General features: G+C 37.3%; 1 protein-coding gene across 16 annotated transcripts in view; it reads left to right on the forward strand.

The window, feature by feature from the left end:
* The first annotated feature begins 2,117 nt into the window (after nt 1–2,117).
* Nucleotides 2,118–20,685, forward strand: part of LOC140924793 (uncharacterized) — a 38,345-nt gene continuing 19,777 nt past the window's right edge. For 3 of the 16 annotated variants that reach the window (XM_073374789.1, XM_073374791.1, XM_073374792.1), the window contains exons 1-13: nt 2,123–2,328; nt 6,671–6,754; nt 10,190–10,333; nt 11,029–11,118; nt 11,977–12,093; nt 12,869–12,979; nt 13,514–13,630; nt 13,949–14,059; nt 14,386–14,502; nt 15,031–15,141; nt 16,077–16,187; nt 19,333–19,440; nt 20,330–20,446. In XM_073374789.1, the coding sequence (XP_073230890.1) occupies nt 6,718–6,754; nt 10,190–10,333; nt 11,029–11,118; nt 11,977–12,093; nt 12,869–12,979; nt 13,514–13,630; nt 13,949–14,059; nt 14,386–14,502; nt 15,031–15,141; nt 16,077–16,187; nt 19,333–19,440; nt 20,330–20,446 (1,291 nt within the window). In that variant the 5' untranslated portion in view covers nt 2,123–2,328; nt 6,671–6,717. Of the gene's footprint in view, nt 2,329–4,532; nt 4,595–6,156; nt 6,387–6,670; nt 6,755–10,189; nt 10,334–11,028; nt 11,119–11,976; nt 12,094–12,868; nt 12,980–13,513; nt 13,631–13,948; nt 14,060–14,385; nt 14,503–15,030; nt 15,142–16,076; nt 16,188–19,332; nt 19,441–20,329; nt 20,447–20,685 lie in introns of those variants that run through there. The other 13 variants (XM_073374799.1, XM_073374800.1, XM_073374796.1 and 10 more) reach the window with 10 other exon arrangements.

Here is a 20,685-nt window from a genome sequence, read left to right on the forward strand (position 1 = left end):
GAAAATACTTAAGTTGCAAGTTGCAAGTTAAGATATAAATTTAAGAGGAAGGTGTATCAAAAAGTTAGAACATTTAGTCGTTTGAGATATAAAGAGCAAGAGAAAACAAAAAAAGAAAAAAGAAACATATGGTTGATTTAAGTGCGTGCTACCAATGGGCGTTGGCTGAAATTGTTTTTCAATACACACCTACTACAATCCTTGCCCGTCTTAATTATCTAAAAAGATTTGTATTTACTATGGTATTAAGTGACCACTCAATAATACACGTGCTTGCTATTTGTTGTGCAGGTTTGACGTGTGAGCCAGAGTACTTCCATCTCCTTAATTCCAGGTACTGAAAACTTTCATCAAGAAACTTGTAAACTTGTACTTCGTTTTTGTTTTCAGGTCTGTGGGAAAATGCCTTACAAACAATAAGTTGATACACTTTACCCTAAAAGGCCTTTCTGACGTTTTGCCAACTTCAAACTGAGGGCAAAATGAAGCTTTCCCTCCCCACTTCCCTAAAAACAATGTTGCACCGCTGTTCAAACTACCTCAAGAAAGCAACAAACTGAGTGAGACTGGGTCTGTGTTGTGTCGAATTGCACTATGGGACTGTCTTTGGGACGCCTGTACTTCTTTTATTTGCTATTATGAGATTGCGTAGGAATAGAATAAACTGGGACAATAGGGAGCTTAAGCAAAGACGCGGTTTTTGAGCGACGCTCGTCAACCGGAAATGAGGTATTTTGGCTTTTTAAAGGCATAATTAGCCTGCGGGCAAGCTCTCCTATTTGGGCGAGCGAAGCGAGTCTCGCGAGAACGCGCGAGCGAGCGGGGAAGCCCCCTCGCTTGCGCGTTCTCGCGAGGCTTGCTTCGCTCGCCAAATAGGAGAGCTTGCTCGTAGGCTACCAAATGAGTGTTGTCAAATGTCTTTGCTTTCGCGATCGTCTAAAGATTTGGGGATAGCACTTTCCCAAGAATGTCGGCAAAAAGCGCCCACTTACCGTTGACTTGTGTTGTTCAAAAACGTCTTCGCTTAAGCTCTCTAATATGCCTTTTCAGCACAGCCTTCATAACGTTAGATCAGTTTTAGATAGCGAATGCTTACATTCCGACTTAACCTTGGCACAAGAAACTGAGCTTTATCAGTGATTTTGTGACAAATAGTTATGGTGTGTCCTAGGCCTCATCTTGTGAAAAATCATGAGTTCCAGTCCATAACCAATGAGTCCCAGTTCAAAAAAAAACAAGGAGTCATGCTTGGGCCTTTATGTAACCAGACAGTTAATCTGGAGGCAGACGCCAAAACTCTTAATTACTGTTTACTGAAATTAAAACATAATCCTTCTATATATTTTAAGCACAAAAAATACTAAAATAAATAGGCATCTTTAAACAACAGCCACAAGAATATTCTACCAAAAAATCTTCAAATCTATCGATCGTTCTTTGCGTCCCAAGGAGAGCATACCATGAATTATTTTGCGTCTTTGGGGATTTTTATGCGTCAGGGACGCAGGACGCAGAGGTAACAAAATCACTGCTTTATTTTTCTTCCAGTAGCGTACCCAGTTGTACAGAAGTTGTATCTGAAGAGAGCGTTACGGCTCCTGCCACTGAAGAATCCACCTCAAGATGTGTGTACCAAAAACAGCCTTTACTATACAGTTGCACTGGTCATGATCCAAACTACAGGAGATTCTGCCCTTGCAGACATTACAGAGAAGGGCAAATAGCGCTATGTAGGAGCTGCTTTTGAAAATTCAAGAAGAAATGACAAGAAACTCAGGAGCTCAGCTTTACAAAGCATGATATCAGGCCCACCGGCCTGAGACTGACTTGCTGACTTGCTGACCTAAATTGTTGAAAAATGTTTCGAAAGTCAGGCGCTAACAAGGTCATCTCCCTTAAGATTGAAGGAACTTGAAATTTCAGCAGTACCTCCTAAGTTGTGACAGTAGTCAAACACTGCCATGTTTTAGAGCGGTTTTGAAGTTATTACCTAACTAGTTACCCTGACCAATCACACACGAGCTAATTATCAAATCACCAATCAGATGACGAGGCAAAGACATGTAACCGGCGTTAAGCGCGGGAAAACACATATACCAAGTCTTATTGGTTTTATTTTTTGATTGGTCGAGAATGTGGCCCGAGATCTTTTAGCCAATCACCAGGCGTAGTGCAGTAAAACTAAACAAAACGAAACATTTGGCACGAAATGACTTCTGACAAATGAAAACCAGTCTTACTGCAAAGGATACTTCGACAGTGATGCAGTCCAGAAGCTAAAAGGAACACGCTCGGGAAAAGAATTGAAAGAAAGAAAAACCACCTAGGGTCAGTACTAATGTACATTGTTCAGTCTTTGTTTCTATTTAACACGTTTTGCCGACAATTTTGTTTTCCACCGCATTGTTCGTAAAGTTCTGATTAATTATGTTAAGCTGAAATAGCAGTCAATATACAAGGTGACGAAGTAATTAACAGTCTGATTTAGTAAAAATATTTCTTTTGTTCCTCCGGCACGCGTCCATTTAACAATTGTCGAGACACGTACGCTCGTGGTCTGAGCAAAAAGATTATATTTTTTCTCCTCGTTGGATTTTCAAGCAGTACTATAACAGGGGCTTTTCAAACTTTGAAAAGTTTCTATTCTTAGATTACCGATAATCTGCCGATGCCTTAGAACGTTGCATGTATAAATTATTCTCTCTTATGAAACTTTGCAAAACTTTTCATGTAATTAAAATTTAGGTGTTACTTTGTTATATAATTCTTCTTATTTAGTTTGTTGGACATTGTCCACCTTACTTTAACTTTAATTAATTAGAAAATTGCACTGTCCGGAGCGCAGTTTGTCTGGTTTGATCTTACCTCTAGACACTTCATTTGTATCAGATGATTTATCATCATGAACTGAAATAGTTTTTTTTTATTCAAAACCTACAACTGGTGAATCGATTTAAAGCGTCTAAACAGTTTTTGTTTATGGAAAATTAGCACTGCTTTTAATATCGATTCATGCCTGTCTGTCTATTTTAAAAGCAAAACATTCGCGATTCTTGACATAGATGGATATCAGTTTCTAAAAACAAGGCTTTAATTATCGTTTCGGAAACTCGGCTATTTTCCTAGCTGTATCTTTGGCGAAACTGAAAATTGTTTAAGTTTCGCAGTGATTGTCTTGAATTTATGCTGCTTTCTTAATAATATTCCCTCAGAATCTTAATACAGGAAATCCTGAAAAAAACTGAACAAATACTTGTCCATTCTTGCTAAAGGCGATTCAGATTAGTTGCTGACTTTTTAATCTTCTTTCGAAGACCGTAGGATTAATTCTCGCGGCATTTATCTATTTTTTGCCGCTTCGAATTATGTAGCCGCTTTAAAGAGCTTAACTGTTTCCTCCGGGTCAAACAAATACTCTCAAATTAGCCAATTTTAAACATTAAAACAGTTTGGCAATAAAATTATAGTTACAACTGCTGCAATAAAAACCACCTGATTTTCAAATACAGTCGGACGAGGTAGATTTCGAAATAAACGTAACCTTTGGGTTTACACTTGCAGTCACACTTTTGTCGACGGGGAGCGTGTCACTCGCGCGAGGTAAGTCATGTAAATTACAAAAAATATACGCGGGGTTTACGATTATTTTAGTTTTGTATCTAACTTGAGTGTTATAGAGCAAGGATAATGATTGGCTAAGAGCACTGAACAGCGACAGCTGAACCAAAAATAGCAGATTATCTTAATGATAATAGAGGGAAAAAAAATTCGGCCCTTGATCTTTCCACATTTGTTTTCATTTTTTGGTTAATGGACGGAAAATAAGACAAAAGAACTTCGAGTGTCTTAAAATGAATTTATCGAGACTGGCAAACTACCAAGAACCTTTTTCGTTTGTTTTCCTGTAGATACCATGCATTAAGATGGTAAATAAAAATCCGATTCTGGTCGCCTGTGAAAGGGTTTTAAGAGGAAAGGATGGAGACGAATAATTACTATACCTTGCTCTATAAAGCAGCTGCCTTGCTTCGTCGCACCAAGTAACAGCTGCTACTATTATAGACTTCGCGCTATCAACGATTATTTATTTACACAAACAGGATGACATGGATCGTGTAGCGCTGATATAGTTACCCCCAGACCCAGACACTCATATTACTGCACAACATGGAATTGGTCCTTTTTGAAAGTGAATATCACGCTTCAAATTCGTGCCTTAAATGGCAAAATCATCAAAACAATACTTCCTCAAGGTCTTTGTTTTTTTTTCTTTTCTATTGTACTTTGCATATGTGTTGTCTTTGCTCCAAAAACACCTTGTTTTAGGAGCGAACGGTTTGCTTCTTTCACAGTGCGATTCTTAGTCTTAGTGATCAACTTGATTGCTAACTGCGCAGTTTCCCTGGTAACAACGTTAAATTTCCTTAATTGTTTTTACTACAAAGTCAGTTGAGCGTTGGATGTGAAACGGTATCAAGCCCTCGCAACACGCATCAGCGAATTAGTGGCCACCGTTTCATTCTGGTCCGCGTCCGTGCCTTCAGCGACGATTTCGTTAACACAAAGCTAGCGTGAAAAAATCCAAGGAAACGAGGTAATATCTATAATGTTCAGCTTTCGATTTTGATAGCTAGAAACTTCAAAAACATTATTCTGCTGTGCATTTAGTCTTTGTCATGAAATATGTAAATTGGCTCTCTTCTGAGTCTCCCGCGTGCTAACTGCCCTCGGCGACCACGCCTACTCCGTCAAGAGAAATCAGCGTCATATCCTTGACGAAATAATAGCTTTGCAAATTAATTTCTTTAAAACGAGTCGGTTCAAAGGAAAGTGTAAATTACGAACCGATCTCGTCATCTTTTGTCAACTCCGAGTTTTAATTTTGTTTTCGTTTTTCTGTTAGCCGGTCTCGTTCTGTTTGGCTGGGTTAGAGGCGATTCTTGTTATACGGTTCACAGCCTATAACAGGTTTTTAATTCAAAGTCACTGGCCATCTCAGTTGAACCATGAATGCTTTTAAACGCTTCGGAAGACGATATTCACACTCGAGTTGGTCTCTTAATTTGCCAGTTCCGTTCTCCGGGGTGTAAAGGAATACGAGATCGGAAGTCACACGGCGTTGGTAGAGCGAAAAAGTCACATCTCTATTTTTATTTACCTTTTTTTACGAAGTGAGAGCCAGTATTATTGAATTTAAACAGTCGCAAAGGCATATATAGTTTGGACAAGTTATTTCTTCACAGTTTCTAGTCATCCTTGGTGATCCATGCATCTTGTTTGCAATATTGATGCTTCAATAATTTCTGATCTGTCTATAACCGGTCCATATCTCGCCGCTCCCATGTCACGTTCGCTAATGACGCAACCACAATTTTGGTCACTGTGCTGTTTTTCTGGTTTTTCGTTAACTTCGAACTTCCCAAGCTTTCTTTCATGGCGAGCCAAGTAGTGCATAGCTCATATTTTTCTCAGTTTTCCTTCAGATTGCTGAGCGATAGTTTTGTTTACGTTGATCCCCCATGTTGTATTTAAAACATGTTATTACGGAGTGGATATGAATATGGAAAACTGTTTCAAATAGCTGTTTGATTGACCGTCGATTTGGTCATTACTTCATACGTTCATGACTTAATCTTGAGCGAGAGCGATCGACCCACCTCTCAAAATATTACGGTTTCTACCCTTGGCGATAATATTTTATTGAAAGCATCTTGAAATATTGTCCACCCAGCAATAAATCATGTACTGTCACACAAGAGAGACAAATTAAACTAGACGAGTCGTTTTTTGTGTTTAATATGAAAACACGAATTTTTCTCATGAAAAAAGTATAAACAGTTTTCAATGAAATCTAATTAAAGAAGTGCCAAGAATTTTTTGGCGTTCAGGCTGCCATTAAAACTAAAGTTAAATATTTCCGTGCTAGCAAAAAAAATATGTTAAAAATATTCTCGTGAAAAATTGTTTTAAAAGGCTATTATCACTTTTTAAAAATATCGCTGACAAAGAGTGCATAAGCGACGTGGGAGTCGTATTGTTTCGACATGTCTTTTGTTTAATGACGAATTTTTGATTGTTCTCTCAAATGATGTTTTTCAGCATAAAAGAAATATTGGATTCATGGTGTAAACGAGTCTCGCTTTCGCGAGTGTTTCGTCTAACACTGAATATAAATTAGACTTATTTTTCATGGGCTTTTAAACTGAGTTGTGCGACGTGCTAATTTCACAATGGCCAAGTAAACCATCACGAGATTAAAGATAGCAGAGGCTAAGCACACAACTCATTAGATCATCAACCTTCAATTGTTCAGTCGAATTCCGCGCCATATTGTCATTGGTGAAAACAGGAATTATCAAACAGAGGCGGAAACACACTTTCCAGGGGTAGGTTTACAACAAGAAACTGTGCGACGCATAAGAATGATTAAATTAAATCAAATAGCTTAAATTATTCTCAAAAAATATTTTTATTGAGTGATTATTATTAGAGTATTTCTGTTTAAGTCAGTTTAATGAAAAATCTAAATGTTAAACGGAAGAACAAATTGTCCTGTCCATGTACCCCTAAAGTTTTTACTTTTGTCCTTGTCCAGTCCCCACGCGGTTGTCACTGGCTTTAGCGCGTGTTGCAGAACAAGAAAACAGAATATAATTCCGTTTCGCTGCAGGAAACTAGTGTTGGGCTTTCAAGTCAAGCGCCCTCGTAGCACGGAAAATGGAGGTTCTTTCTCCTCAAAATCAATCTTCAGATGGTAAGTTTTATCTCTGTTTGTTAGGGTACCGTAATTAGTTTGTGGAGTCTCTGTGGGTTAATTTAAATAGCGGTCGCGCGACAAGCGTGAAACCTTCGAGCTTTCATTATGCTATGACACAACTTCATTCCCAAGCGCATTTTTGACACGACTGAATCCGCGTCTTTTGTTGTTTATTTTAATTTCGCATTTGTCATTGATGATTTTTAAATCTTCTTGCTTAAATGAGCGGCAAGTTTTGCCACAAAAATTATACGGTACTTCACTTGAACGCCACGGCTGCGAAACCGGAGAGGCGAGAGTGGTTTTCTCGAACGTAAATAATTCATTCTAAACTTTACCGAGCTGTTTAGGTTACATTATCGATAGAATTCTTGTTTAAGTGACTATTCTTATGACTTATTCTTTTATTTCTACGGTGTCAAGAATTCATGTACTTCGTGTAGGGGTAATCGAGAAATCGACCCTCTTCTCACACACGGGAAATTTTATGTGCGTGGAATGTCTCGACCTATTTCCCGCTGCCCTCACAAAACTTGCACTTATAATAATCCAATATAGTGACAGCGGATGGTTTGTTTTAAGAGGGGCTAGTAAACAAAGCCATTTAGCAAAAATATCCAAAATTACTTTCCTTAGACATTGTTTAAAACCACCGAACAAAACAATACGAAAGTGAATTACGCGAGGCGAAATTTCATTTTGGTCCATGCTCGTTTTAATCCTCTTCAGTGTTTGCTCGTGGCTTTTCAGCTTAAGTTATTTGAGAATAAACAGGATGAGGAGGAGTTTGCATGGCAGTGGCCTCAGGAAATTTATAATTTCTCTGTTTTCCTATCGGAGTGTTTGTTTTCGTTAGCGTAGAAGTTTTTCTTCAGTTTTAAATGCGTGATGATAGATGTTAATTTGCTATTCGTTGGCTGAGGACGGAACCTGCACTTTAGAATCTCGGTGGGTGTTCCATTAAGCTTCGCTCGGATTTGAAACAGTTTCTATCGCTCGCTCTCTAAATTCGACTTTTTCTGTCTTCGAACGAGCGATTGACAAGATCGTTTAGCATCTCGTGTGCAATAACCTTTCGTGTTGGTTCAAGTCCCAAGGGATCAGCGTCTCTATTTTTTTTGACAAAGGTCACCATATTGCCTAATAACTTCCAGAAATGTGTCCTTATTGTTTGGTTCGAACAAGACTTACTGATCTTGAATTATGCAAAGCCGTTCTTTTGTCTTGCTAAATTTGTTTACTGTGTTTAAGAAGGCTCAAGTAATAGTTTGTACTCGACTCAAATACCGTGGACTATGTAAGGAATGTCAAATCTACTAACACAAAGATCTGTGAACCTTTCGCCATAAACAAAATGCTAATGCAAAGAATGTAATGTACCGACTGTTATCAAAACAAGATCTTATCAGTTAAGCTTATATGATTCCATAAATCGTTTCTCATATAAAATCTGCTTAAAATTTTAGTGGAAAAAGCCTACATAGTTAACTTGTTTTTAGCCATAGGGGTAAATATCCACCTGTAACCTCAAAATTAACCAATGTATATTAACTTAATTCTGCCTATCGTTTCTGCAAAATTTCATTATACTTTGTTTTGAATATCTCGAATTAGATATTATAAAAAGACAGAGGATAAAATAATATATTTTTCTTTTTTTATGCACTGGAAATATTCTTATCTACTTTTCTTAGCATGCAGTAGGCTGTAATTTTAGCTAGCCCTCCCTTACCCCCTATGATAGAAAAAAAAGACATTAATTCAGGCTGATTGTTTGACCACGAGAAATGTTTTAATTTCTTACTTAAAATGACGGTTCCTTTTAGTTCCACGCTCAATGTCATTTGCTTTTCATGAATCGCCTCATAAAAGTAAGTTGTGATTTTGTATTTCAATTATTTTTATGGCCGGCCTCTCACCATCCTGTAATAAATTCAATATGCATACAGAGACAGAAAAGAAAAACAAAATGATGAAAACGTGAGTGAAAAATAGAAACTGATTTCATTGAGCTATCGGGCTGTCAGTGTTCACGTTGTTATAACCACAACCAGGTAGCTTTCACAGTTGTATCCCATCACTTCATTTTCAGCCCTATTGATTCCAATAGGAATAAGCAATGTCCTAGTCCTGCGAGACAATAGCTCTATATTAAGGAATTCATATACATCTTTAATGATCTGTATACAGCAATGGTCTCGTTGCCCACCGTGAGAGAAAACCCTACAGCAATTTATTAACATATTTCCATGCATGGAAAATTCTTTTATCTTAAAATTACTTTTTTTTAAGTTCGGAATACCGTGGGAAAATACAACATTATTTTCTGTATATGATAATTATTTCATGGCCACTATTGTCGTCAAGGTCACTGTTATACCTTGGCAGACATGTATAAGTTCATGCTCCTACCCTGAGGTGAATTTTTTATTTTGATGGTGGGTTGATGTTTATTCAGATGGATTTAATTTTTGAATCCTTTATTTTCAAGAACTTTTTACCTAAATTGCAGCTGCTGTCAATTACTTCCTGTTTACCTTCATCTGAGGCTACTTACTTATTTTTAAGCCAAAGGCAAAAAACATCAAGATCTCTCCTCATAAATAACTTGTATGCATTTTTTATGATGTGTGAAATATTATAATGGTTTGCTAACACCAAGGGAGACAATACTTTCCAGCATTTTTATTAAAATTTCTTTTAACACCTAGAGTTACTTGAATTACCAGTCATTTATTATGAGGGAAAAGCAAGTTTTTCTAGCAATAGAAGCCTAAATTTGGCAGAGTTGTCTACTTGCTTGTTGGCTAGTTAGTGTGTTGTTAATGATATGGAGGTGTTTTGGGTTGTGGGGAACCTGTTCGCAGTGTTTTTTCTTTGCTATGCAACTGTTTCCAATGGAGCCCGTCATGTGAATGCTACCAGTCATTGTCAAGGCCACTGTTAAGTCTTTGAGTGAATGCAGCAGTTTCAAAAGATGAAAAGAACGCTGTTTATGCTCCCAAAGAGAGTGGTTTATCCATTCCAGAATTTAATCCAATTAGCACTGGCAAATCATAATGCTGGAATGAAAAATGTTTTCTTCTGTGTGACTTATTTATAGCGGTTGATGTGGGAAAGTTGAGTGAATACATGTACACTGCACTTTTTTAGTGTTGAATAATTGGTAATTGAACTTATGAAAATTAAATAAAATGGAGCTCATGGAATATTATATATTTTTAAAGATTCTGCTTTTGGAAAATGCTTGGATTGTCTTGTTGGTTCTAGGATTTGATATTTTTACCCTGAAGACTAATGGAAAAAGTCGAAACTAGTTTTATTCAACATTAATTTATTATGAGGCAAAGATTTGGAATATCTGGAATACAATTCTCGTTCTGAAAAATAATGAAATAACAATATGTAAATTAGTATTGTTATTGGTTTCAGACTGGCATTCTTCTTCCTTGGATGAGTCCTGGGATTCACGTCTGCCGACACCTTTAGCTTTAGACTTTTCTGCAGAGGAGGAAGATTTTGCCCCATACACAAATGGAGGAAGTGAAGATTTGTACATAAACAATGGCTACACAGGTTGGTTTCTAACACCATTTGTCTACAATGCATATAAGATCATTGTACGTTTCTGGGAAACTACCCACCTACCCCTCCCCTAAGCCAACAATAACACTTACTTCTCACTTAGGGCAAAATATTGGCTTAGGGGAGGGGTAGGTGGGCAGACTCCCTGAAACGTATAATCATCCAAATCGGATCCCCAATGATACCGTACTACTGGTAAGTTTATTATTAACCCTTTCTCTGCCAAATGTGTGCACTGCACCCCCCTACAGACTGTACGTGTATCTGAATGCTCAGAATGGCTTCTCTACCCTGTTATCTGTTTTTACTGTTTTGGCATGGATAATTAAAAACATGAAGTAAATATGCCATGTGTTTTTCTTTGTCCTTCCACTCTCTACAATCTGTTATCAAAGTTTCTTTTCCACTTCCACTGCACTGCTCTCCTTTAACTGAATACTTGGAACACCTTAGCTATTTTGCCATCAGCTTTTTTAATAACTTAAACAGTAATAAATTAATAATTTATAAACACAAAAATAACATTTTGTAAATTTACTTTTCTGTGCATTCTTCATGGCTTGTAAAAAAGAAAACGTAAACCAAGGCAAAAGCAAAATTTTACACTTTCACTTCTCAGTTGAACACACAGTTTAAGTGTCTTCAAGGTTGTAATCATGGAGCACCTGTTGTACTATGTTTTGTAGATTCTCCCGTCAGTCCAGCGTCTCCAGCAAGTAATCATGAGTTGCAGACAGAATACCTCAAGATGGCTCGAAAAGGTGGAGGACATTCAGGTAAATGTAAATAATGGTGTCGTCACTGAGTTGTGAAGGTCCTGGTTGGAAAAAATAAACTACTAGAAAAAACAAAATTAGCTGGTTAGCAAAAATCAGCTGGCCAGGGAAAATAAAATAACCTAGTTAGAAAAAAAAAATCAACTAGGAAAATGAAGTAACCTAGTTAGAAAAAAATAAACTAGGGCAAAATTAAAATTAACTGAAAACAAAAATTATCTGCAACATAAACATAATTCCAATAATTGGAACTATGTTTATGCTGCAGATAATTTTTATAATTATTATAAATTGTGTCCAAAACTTAGTATGGGGTTTTTGCTAAGCTATACAGCTGCGACACATTAATAAAGGTTTCTCTCTATCAGATCTGTCTAGCCCCTCTGTTTATAAGCCCTCAATCCTTAAACCCCTTACAAAAGTCCAGGGCTTATGAGTGGCAGTTTGTGGTACATATATGTATGTTAGGAAAATCCAGACCACTGGGGCTTTTGCAGTAGGACCAGCTGGTGGGCTAAGAGCATTATGATGCGTAGCCTCTGTCAAGTATTGGCGTGTTATTTAAGGGTGTTTTCCATTTGTCAGAACTGACCGGCCAGCCCATTCCCATTGTTATGACATTTTCACTTTTAATTAAAACTTAAACCATCCAGATCAGTCAAATCATAAATAATATGTACAAAGGAGATGGTTTTTCAGCAAAATCTCTCGGAGAAAGCCTATTTCATTACCAAAATGTCTGGTCCGGCCATGGTCTGACTGGCCAGTTTTGACTTTTGGAAAGTGTCATAAGAGGTCTTGAATTAAAAAAGCCTTAAGTTTAAAGGCGTAATTACTGGATTTTTTTCAATTGTCCAGATCTGTTGAAAATTGAACCCAACACACTCGCTACTGAGCCTGTGAAATATGACAAGAAAGATGGGCAGTGGTATACTCACAATGGAGTTGATGTGCAAGATACGCAACAAAGAAAAGGTACCAGTAAGTCTTTTGTAACATTTCTGGCAGGCTTCCAGTTCACACTAGCTGTAACATCAAAATCCAAATTCTTCTCTTGTTGTTTTGTCTAAAAGAAGGAAGGTTGGCCGAGTGGTCAGAGTGCTGGACGTGTAATTCAGAGGCCCTTGAAGTTCACGCCCGCCCTGACCGCTATCTAGATTTGTTCTCGGTAGTCCCGAGTGCAAATCTTTGGCCACACTTGTCAAAGAACCAACTGGTTTGCCTCCTTCCAGTTGGGATTCTTAACCATGTTATGTTCCATTTGAATTATTTGTTTCATAATACTGAATACTTAAAGTTAGAGGTGAGGATTAAGCGGGGTACTTGCCTATAAAAGTGACGTTGGAACTTGTTGGAAAATTTCAAAAACATCGCTGAAAAGTACCAGAATCTTGTTTTATGGGTGTGTTGCAAATTTATTTCCAACCCTAAGAGGTACTGCAAATTTTACTGCTAATTATACTGCAAATTTTAATAGTGATAATGATAACGTTCAACAACTTTCTTCTCAAGAACTTTTTGAAAGTATTGTCATAAATCTTTATCCTAATAAAGTGTATTATTTTTAACAGACTCTGGCAGCAGTAATTTTAGGTTTTAGTGCCATAGGCAGTACTAATCCACAAATTTAAACCCCTAAAAGGTACGACAAGCATCCCCATCACTACAATCATAAAAAGACAAAAAAATTTGAAAAAGACACCTTTGCCTTCCAAGTTTAAGTTTTTAATGTTTTTGATTCTTGTATTAGAAATGGTGACAGTACCCAACACTCCACGGTCATCCAATCAAGACTCATCAGTGGATGTTGAATTGGATACCAATTACCTTAAAATGGCAAAGAAAGGTGGTGGGCATAAAGGTAAACTCATTAACCAAGACTGTGCTTTAGCAGTGTCTGGTGTCTCCTGGCGCCTCTTTTTGCCTCCGGGCAACTAGAAAGACTTGTTTGTTGGCACAAAAATCACAAGGCTGTGCTCTATGGAAAATTGAAGGGAGCCCAGTGCTCTGCAACTGGAAAATCTAGGGTGCTCAGCATATGATTTGTGTGAAAAATCTGAGATTTTCTAGTTGCCCGAGGGGCCACCGGGCTCTGCTAGAGCACAGCCCTGAATTATACACTAGGCACCCTGGAGTTCACAGGTTCAGAGTACAAGGCTCCCTCCATTTTTTCTTCGAGCAAAGCCTTGTAAACATTTATCAAGAACACAGTTAAGTTGTGCACATACATGCAAACAATCCTGCACATGTGGGAGTCATTAGTAAGGACATTAATTTCATGGTCCATTTTGGTAAGGCATTGAACTACATGTAGTTTTGTCTATAAGATTGCTGTAAACATATAATAATAATTTTAGAAATTAATGCTCTCTGTTTTCTTTGTCTCATCCTGCAGATCTGTTGATGGTAGAACCCCATACACCCACCCCAGAACCAGTGAAGTACGACAAGAAAGATGGACAGTGGTACACTCATGATGGAGTGGATGTTGAAGACACGCAGCAACGGAAAGGTACAAATATATTCTGGGAAAAGGGAAGTTCATTGAAATGTGTAGAGGGTTCTCATTGAGTTTTAAAGCAAACAGCTTAGGAATTTAAAAGTAGGTGGCTTGGTACACTGTAATTGAGTGCTGTAGGTAATTTATCATTTTTCCCCCAAAAGTAGATGGCTCAAACCCCCAAGTAGGCGGTTTTTCAGCTGGCTGGCAGCACTTAATGAGAGCCCTAGTATGAGTTATATAGGAACTACTGTTAGCTTTGGATTTGTTCTTGGAATAGATTTTATTTCCATCTCTTTTACACTTTGGCTTTATTTTTCTTTAATTCAGAAATGGTGACTGTACCAAAGAGCCCGCGATCATCAAATGCAGACTCTTCAGTAGACATAGAATTAGATACAGACTACCTTAAGATTGCCAAGAAAGGTGGTGGACGTAAAGGTGAGTCTTCACCTCAATCTTAACCCTTTACGCCCCAGTAGAGTCCAAAATCAATTTTCTCCTAACAATATCCATAGATTGTCAAGAGCAAAGTCTACAAGAACTAATAAAATGATCTCAAAGAGAAATATCTTTGATCTTTTAGCAAATTCTCTCAACTAATTCTTTAGGAAAATGTTTGGAGATCAGTTTGGAGAATTTGTATGTGGATATTGGGGCTTAATGGATTAATCTAAAAAATTGCAACTCCTAGTGTACACTATAATGTATGAGTCTGGACTTGCACCTGCCTAGATGCATAGTTACTCTAATTTATTTCTTGTTAGATCTACTGACTGTCACACCCCACACACCTACCCCTGAGCCAGTGACATATGACAAGACAGATGGACAGTGGTACACTCATGATGGAGTAGATGTTAAGGAGACACAATCAAGAAAAGGTACCGGTAGTACAGTTGAATGACGTGCCTGTAATTATGTAAAGCATTAACACTGTTGTTTTATAATGTATTAACAACTGTGTGGCTTAATGTCTTTGCTGCAGACATTTTACTGTCTGCCGGCCATCTGACTAGACTTTCTAAAAGTCCTGGTTGGTTATCCCATTTTAGGGGACATTTTTTACCTGTTTGGTGTAAAATTCACTGGTGGAAAATTCCTCTGGCAATGTCATGACAAATTATTGACCAATAGGAGAGTGAGTGACATTTCACGCCACTCTTGACATAGCATATGTCAATCATTTTTTCCCATGTGAATTTATAATATCATTTAAGTCCATTCAGGTAAAACAAGTCGATGTTGAGACTTTGTTGCTCGCTCGGTTTCTATGCGACTTCATTTAATTGAAGTGCTTATGAGAGGTTGACGTGTAGCAACTCTACCATCTGATGTACATTAAAGGACTCAGTAAATAAAACTAGTCTGTCCTGACCTGCTAAACTAATGTTTTTGGTTCACTTTTTTAGACTTGTCCTTGGATATTACTGACACCTTGAACAATAATGATAGTATAAGCGCCGCAGGAGGGAAGCCTACAGAATACCTGAGCTTAGCCAAGAAAGGTGGTGGACACCAAGGTACTACTGTTTGTTATATGCATGATAATTAGTGTGTCACTTAACCCCTTTTAGTCCCCATGGTGACCAACAACAATTTTCTCCTAACAATATCCATACATTGTCAAGAGGTAAAGTTGTGAGAATATAAAAAATGATCACAGAAGAGAAAATGCTTTGATGTTTTATTAAATTCTCTCAACTAATTCTTAAAGGAAATGTATGGAGATCAGTTTGGAGAATTTGTATGTGGATATTGGGGCTTAATGGGTTAATAAGTGACACAACTGCCACAACTGCTCTTTTCTGTATGGCACATACATGTACACAACTGCCATACATGTAAGTATTATAATCATTCAGGATGGCAAACAGCATAGAGGGGTAGAAGGTGTGGCAGGCACTTTTCTATATGGCCCATACACAACTGCTGTAAGTATTAAAACCACTCAGGATGGGAAGTGTGAGGGGGAATGGGTGTGGAAGGCACTTTTGATATGGCCTGTACAGAGACATGCCCTTTGACTACCTATTATTGTTGTTTGGTCTCTTTGTCATGAATGTTAAATGTGATTTTTGTGCAATCTTGTCCTTAAAGGGGTCTAAATTTTTCAAAAAAAAAAAAGAAAAAAAAAATAAGGATGCTAAAGCAGACTGCAGGGCTTAAAAAAACATTTGAATTCCAGCTTATCTGATAGGCAGTCAGCTCTCACATTTTGCCCTGGGCCTTTTCTTGCTCATCTTAGTTAATGATTTAGTTACAAGATGGGTTCACGAGTGAGTCCTTACTTTCCTTTGCAGCTTAACTATAACACTGTTGATTAAAGATCTTATGATTTCTTTTAAATGTGAAAAGGAAAGAAAATTTTGTCAGATCACAAACTGATGTCGTGTCTTCAAGGACTGTTTGGTAGTATACATTTACCATCATCTGATGAATGCTCCTTGTGTTCTAGATCTGTTGACAGTAAAGGACCACATCCCATCCCCTGAACCACAGAAATATGAAAAGAAAGGAGGAGAGTGGTACAATCAGGATGATATGGTCATCAAAAATGGCCCACAGGGTAAGCACTAAATCATAATATTTATTGGTAGTAAGGATACTTAGTTCCACTCCTCCACCCATAAATCCCAACCCCCCCCCCCCCCCCTACTTGCAGGTGAAGTGTAAACTGCTCTTAAGCATTATTAATTATTAATTCTCATTGGTGGTATCAATATGTAGTTTCCTTGCCAGGGTTCCAGTTGCACACCCCCTCTCCTGTAAATTCCTAGCCCCCCTCCCTCTCACTGGTGAACTGTACATGCACATAGGCACACAACTGCAGTGCCCCTTGCGTCATAACAAAATTCAATTTTCGTTTTTAGAACCTCCAGCAGGTTAAAAATAGCAAGCATAAATTATTTTATGGTAATGAAAACTTGTTGTCATTTTAAATAATTAACAGTGCTTTAGCGCATCCCACTCACACAGACACATTTAATCATTTTATACTTCAGTCTACCTATAGATCTTTTAGTTCCTTGGATGCTATATTGTAATTTCGTGCAAGAGAATAATATTACCCTTCAAGCAGAGGTTTCTTTCTGGCATGGCTTTTAGCATTTTTTACAAGGAACATGAATGACTTTGTAATTGCTAAAAGCCATGCCAGAAAGAAACCTCTGCTTGTATGGTAGAGAATAATAATCGTGGCCATAATTTTTTAAATCCAAATATTATGGTTGAAATTTATTTTTGGTTGATTATTGTGAATTAAAATGGTCTCCCTTTGTTTCGTACCCGTTATGTTATCATATGTTTTTGTGGACAAAGATAACAGGAAGTAAAAATTGAATGAAGGATAAAATTAATTAACACTTAACAACGTTTACATCTGTATTGTGGGGTAAATTTTAAGCTTCTGGTTCTGGAAAAATATTGTGCTCTCCAGTATCAGTATTAAATGTATGAAAATGGACTTATTAATTTCTTGATATCAAAGACTTGATGTTTCACTATTAAAATTATTACTTTTAATAATATTTCAGCTTCAAATTAACTGATCATTTTTAGAGTTTAAGGAACATGCTTTTGGTTTTCCGCTTACCAAATCCACAACAGGAAGTGAAATAATATTCTTACAAAACTCCTTAAATTATGGTATTTCCTACTCATTTACACGCAGTGTATTGTACTTCATGGCATGTGCTGAAGTTTTTAAGAAAAAAATCCATTATCATTCTTCCACATTTGTTTTGGATCCTGGGCAACAGCATAAATAAAATTAGTAATGAATAATAATATTTTACAGCTGCAATTTGAGAGAAACAACCACGTTCTATTCTGTTCATTTATTTTATAGTTCTTGAGAGATGTCCATGTTTAAAACAGTAATTTTACACTGTGTAACTGCAGTTTTTTGTTGGTTTACTTCCTCCACATATCAGTCTGGGTTGCATGACATTTTACTTGTGCAAAGCATTTTCGTGTTAAGTAGATGATACGTTCTGGCACTCCTGTATTGTGCTATATTTTATTCAAATGGCTCAAGATTTTATTTTACAATGTTTTCTATATCATTATGATATTAGGTAAAGTTATTGATTATTGTGAATGTGCAAAAAAAAAATCAAAGTTTTAAAAAGTTTTCTTGACATCTAGCAAAGTTTGAGTTCCTGTAACTCTTGCAGTTCGCGATTGTGCATAATAATGACTATTATGAAAATTATAATAATTTTTAATCAGAAATGTGACAAAAGCTCCATTAAACCATTAAATGAATTTAAATTCTCAATGTATTTCTCACGCAATGGAGGCTCAAGGTAGGTTAAACACATCACTTGCAAAAGTTTTGTAAGTTTGAGATCAAACTTGATAACCATCCTCTTGAATTGGTCTTTAAAAGAAAAAGCTGACTGATTTCTTTGTACAGTTTGTTTTCAATAACTGCAGTTACTGTGGTAAAAATTGGTCCAAATGATGCATATAGTTTCAGCAGGATGATATTGAATTGAAAAGAAATTGGTTTCAATTATAATGCATCTGATCTTGTTTAGCAAAGAAGGTTTTTAGCTTTACCACTGCTCACAGACATTAGTGCTTAACATGCTAAAATAAAACCAAATTTAAACAGACCTTTGTTTAAGTGTGAAAGATGGGGAAGCAGAGTCCGTTCAAGTGAAATGAGTTATATGAAATATGACATTTTAACAATAACCCTTTTACTTGGTGATGGTGAAAGTTGTAGTCATCTGAATGATGCTCCTAGATCATGTGAAGTTATGTCAAGATTTTTTCTTGCTAACTTTATGTCAGTGCACAAAATTCTATGGCCACATTGGTAGCAGGTACGTGTTCTTACGACTGCGCCAGCCTTTCACATTATGCATCATTATTATTAACTCTGTCATGCCAAGTGTGGCCAAAGACAAATTCTACAATTTTTTCAAGGGTTTCATATTTCCAAAGTACTGCCAAAGACGTTTGAATGGTCACACTTTAGGATTTCATCCACAGACTCAAAAGCTAGAACCAGCTTGAGCATAATAAATAATACCACAGGAAAGTACTGCTCAGTAGCATACATTAATAATCACACTTTAGCATTTTATCCACAGACTCGGAAGTTAGTCCAACCTTGTACAGCATGATCAACAGTACCACAGGAAAGTACTGTAAAATTCCAAAAATAAGGCCCTTATTGAGGGGCTTATATTCGGAGGGGCTTATCTACAGGTGGACATTTGCATTTCAAAATATGGAAGTAAATTTACCGTTTTTGCTTTGTTTTACTTTGTATCTGAGGACAATTTTCCAAGTACAAGCCCTTATATTTGGAGGGGTGATTTAATGCAGGGTTTTTTGCATTACCGGTTTGGGGGGCTTATATTTGAAGGGGCTTATTTTCGGAATTTTATGGTACTGCTTAGTAGCTGTCATCTAAATGGTCTCACTTAAGCATTTCGTTCAAAAACTTAAGGTGCTCATTACATGTTGGAGATCGGAGAATTCTCCATTTACTACACAGAATTCTCCGGCTAATGTTTAGTTAAGCCTATAACGACTGTTTTTTTATTCAGAGGTGGAGCCCCTTTCAAACATACTACTAATAATTTGTCTTTGTAGCAATATTGTTCATTGTAAGTGTATTGCGAGTAATAGTTTTGTAAAGTCAAAGAAAAAATTGTCAAAGGAACGAAAAGTGCAAAGTTTACTTCTTCTTTCAGATACTGGTGAAGTCAAGAAACGTCACAGAACATATAGTGATTCAACAGCTAATTGCACGGCTGAGACAGAGTACCTGAGAACAGCAAGACTTGGTGGAGGACATAAGGGTATATAAAGTTTTTGATGTTATCATGGATGCGATCCTTTCTTTATGAAAATATTGTATGCAATGACTCTGTGCAGGGAATACCACCCACAATGTACTGGTAATTCGCCCCAGCCCTACAACCCTCCAGGATTTTCATATCTTAAAAACAGTTATGATGTGGGTCGTCATTCTGATGCTATGATCAGTAAGAAGTACTTTGGCCAACAGATGTTGTCACAACGTGTAAGATATTAACCCCCTGTATGACCCTTTCCCTGACCGGACCTTTTTCCATGTAGTGAGTGACTTTGTAAGGGTTAATTGATCTGATCCTCATGCAAGGCTGTGCTCTAAGGAAAACTGAAGGGAGCCCAGTGCTCTGAAACTGTAAAATCTAGGGTACCCAGAATATGATTTGTATGAAAAATCTGACATTTTCTAGTTGCCCAGGGGCAAAAGTTAGGTGCCAGGGACCACCAGGCTGTGCTAGAGCACAGCCCTGTGATGTTGTTGATGCCTTTTCCACTAACATCTGAATGGGCCTCAGAAATTTTGAGCCAGTCTCGCATTGTCAAAAGTAGTCGCGATGAGTCTGAAGTCACAGTCGTTGTTGTTTCAGAGTCTTAAATGTATTTCCACAAAGGCTTAGAGATTAAAACAGTGGTCTTGATGAGTCCCAGAGTTTACCATCCACCCCTAACAGAGGTTAAAGCCAGTTTAAAGTACAGGGAACAGTCAGTTGCCCATCAAGCAACTTTCCATAAAAACCTGTCAACTTATTAACAGGTTCTCTTACTTGCTTCTTGCTGGCTCTCCTGTAAAAGAGCACTTAATGGCACTTTGCTGACATGCACGTTGTGTATAGAATGTGTTCTCTGATAATCAGCACAGTCTCTATTTCATTGTAGATCTTCTAACAGTAGAACCCCACACCCCCACCCCTGAGCCAGTGCAGTATGACAAGAAGGATGGACAGTGGTATGGTCATGATGGGGTGGATGTGAAAGACACTCAGGAAAGAAAAGGTAACAGAGAGTTTACTCAAATGAATTAGGATGTCCCTTACACAAATGTGTGCATGCCCATATTGCAATGATTTTTTCTTTTACGAAATATCCATAGTACACACTAAGTACAACAGGGTTACAGTATGAACCTAAACTCAAGGTTTACGGAAATGAATTATAATTTCCCTTATGCAAATGTGTGCATGCCTATATTGCAATGATTATTTCTTACAGGAAATATCCATAGTACACACTAA

The sequence above is a fragment of the Porites lutea genome, chromosome 14, assembly GCF_958299795.1.
Source record: "Porites lutea chromosome 14, jaPorLute2.1, whole genome shotgun sequence".
NCBI classification, from domain to species: domain Eukaryota; kingdom Metazoa; phylum Cnidaria; class Anthozoa; order Scleractinia; family Poritidae; genus Porites; species Porites lutea.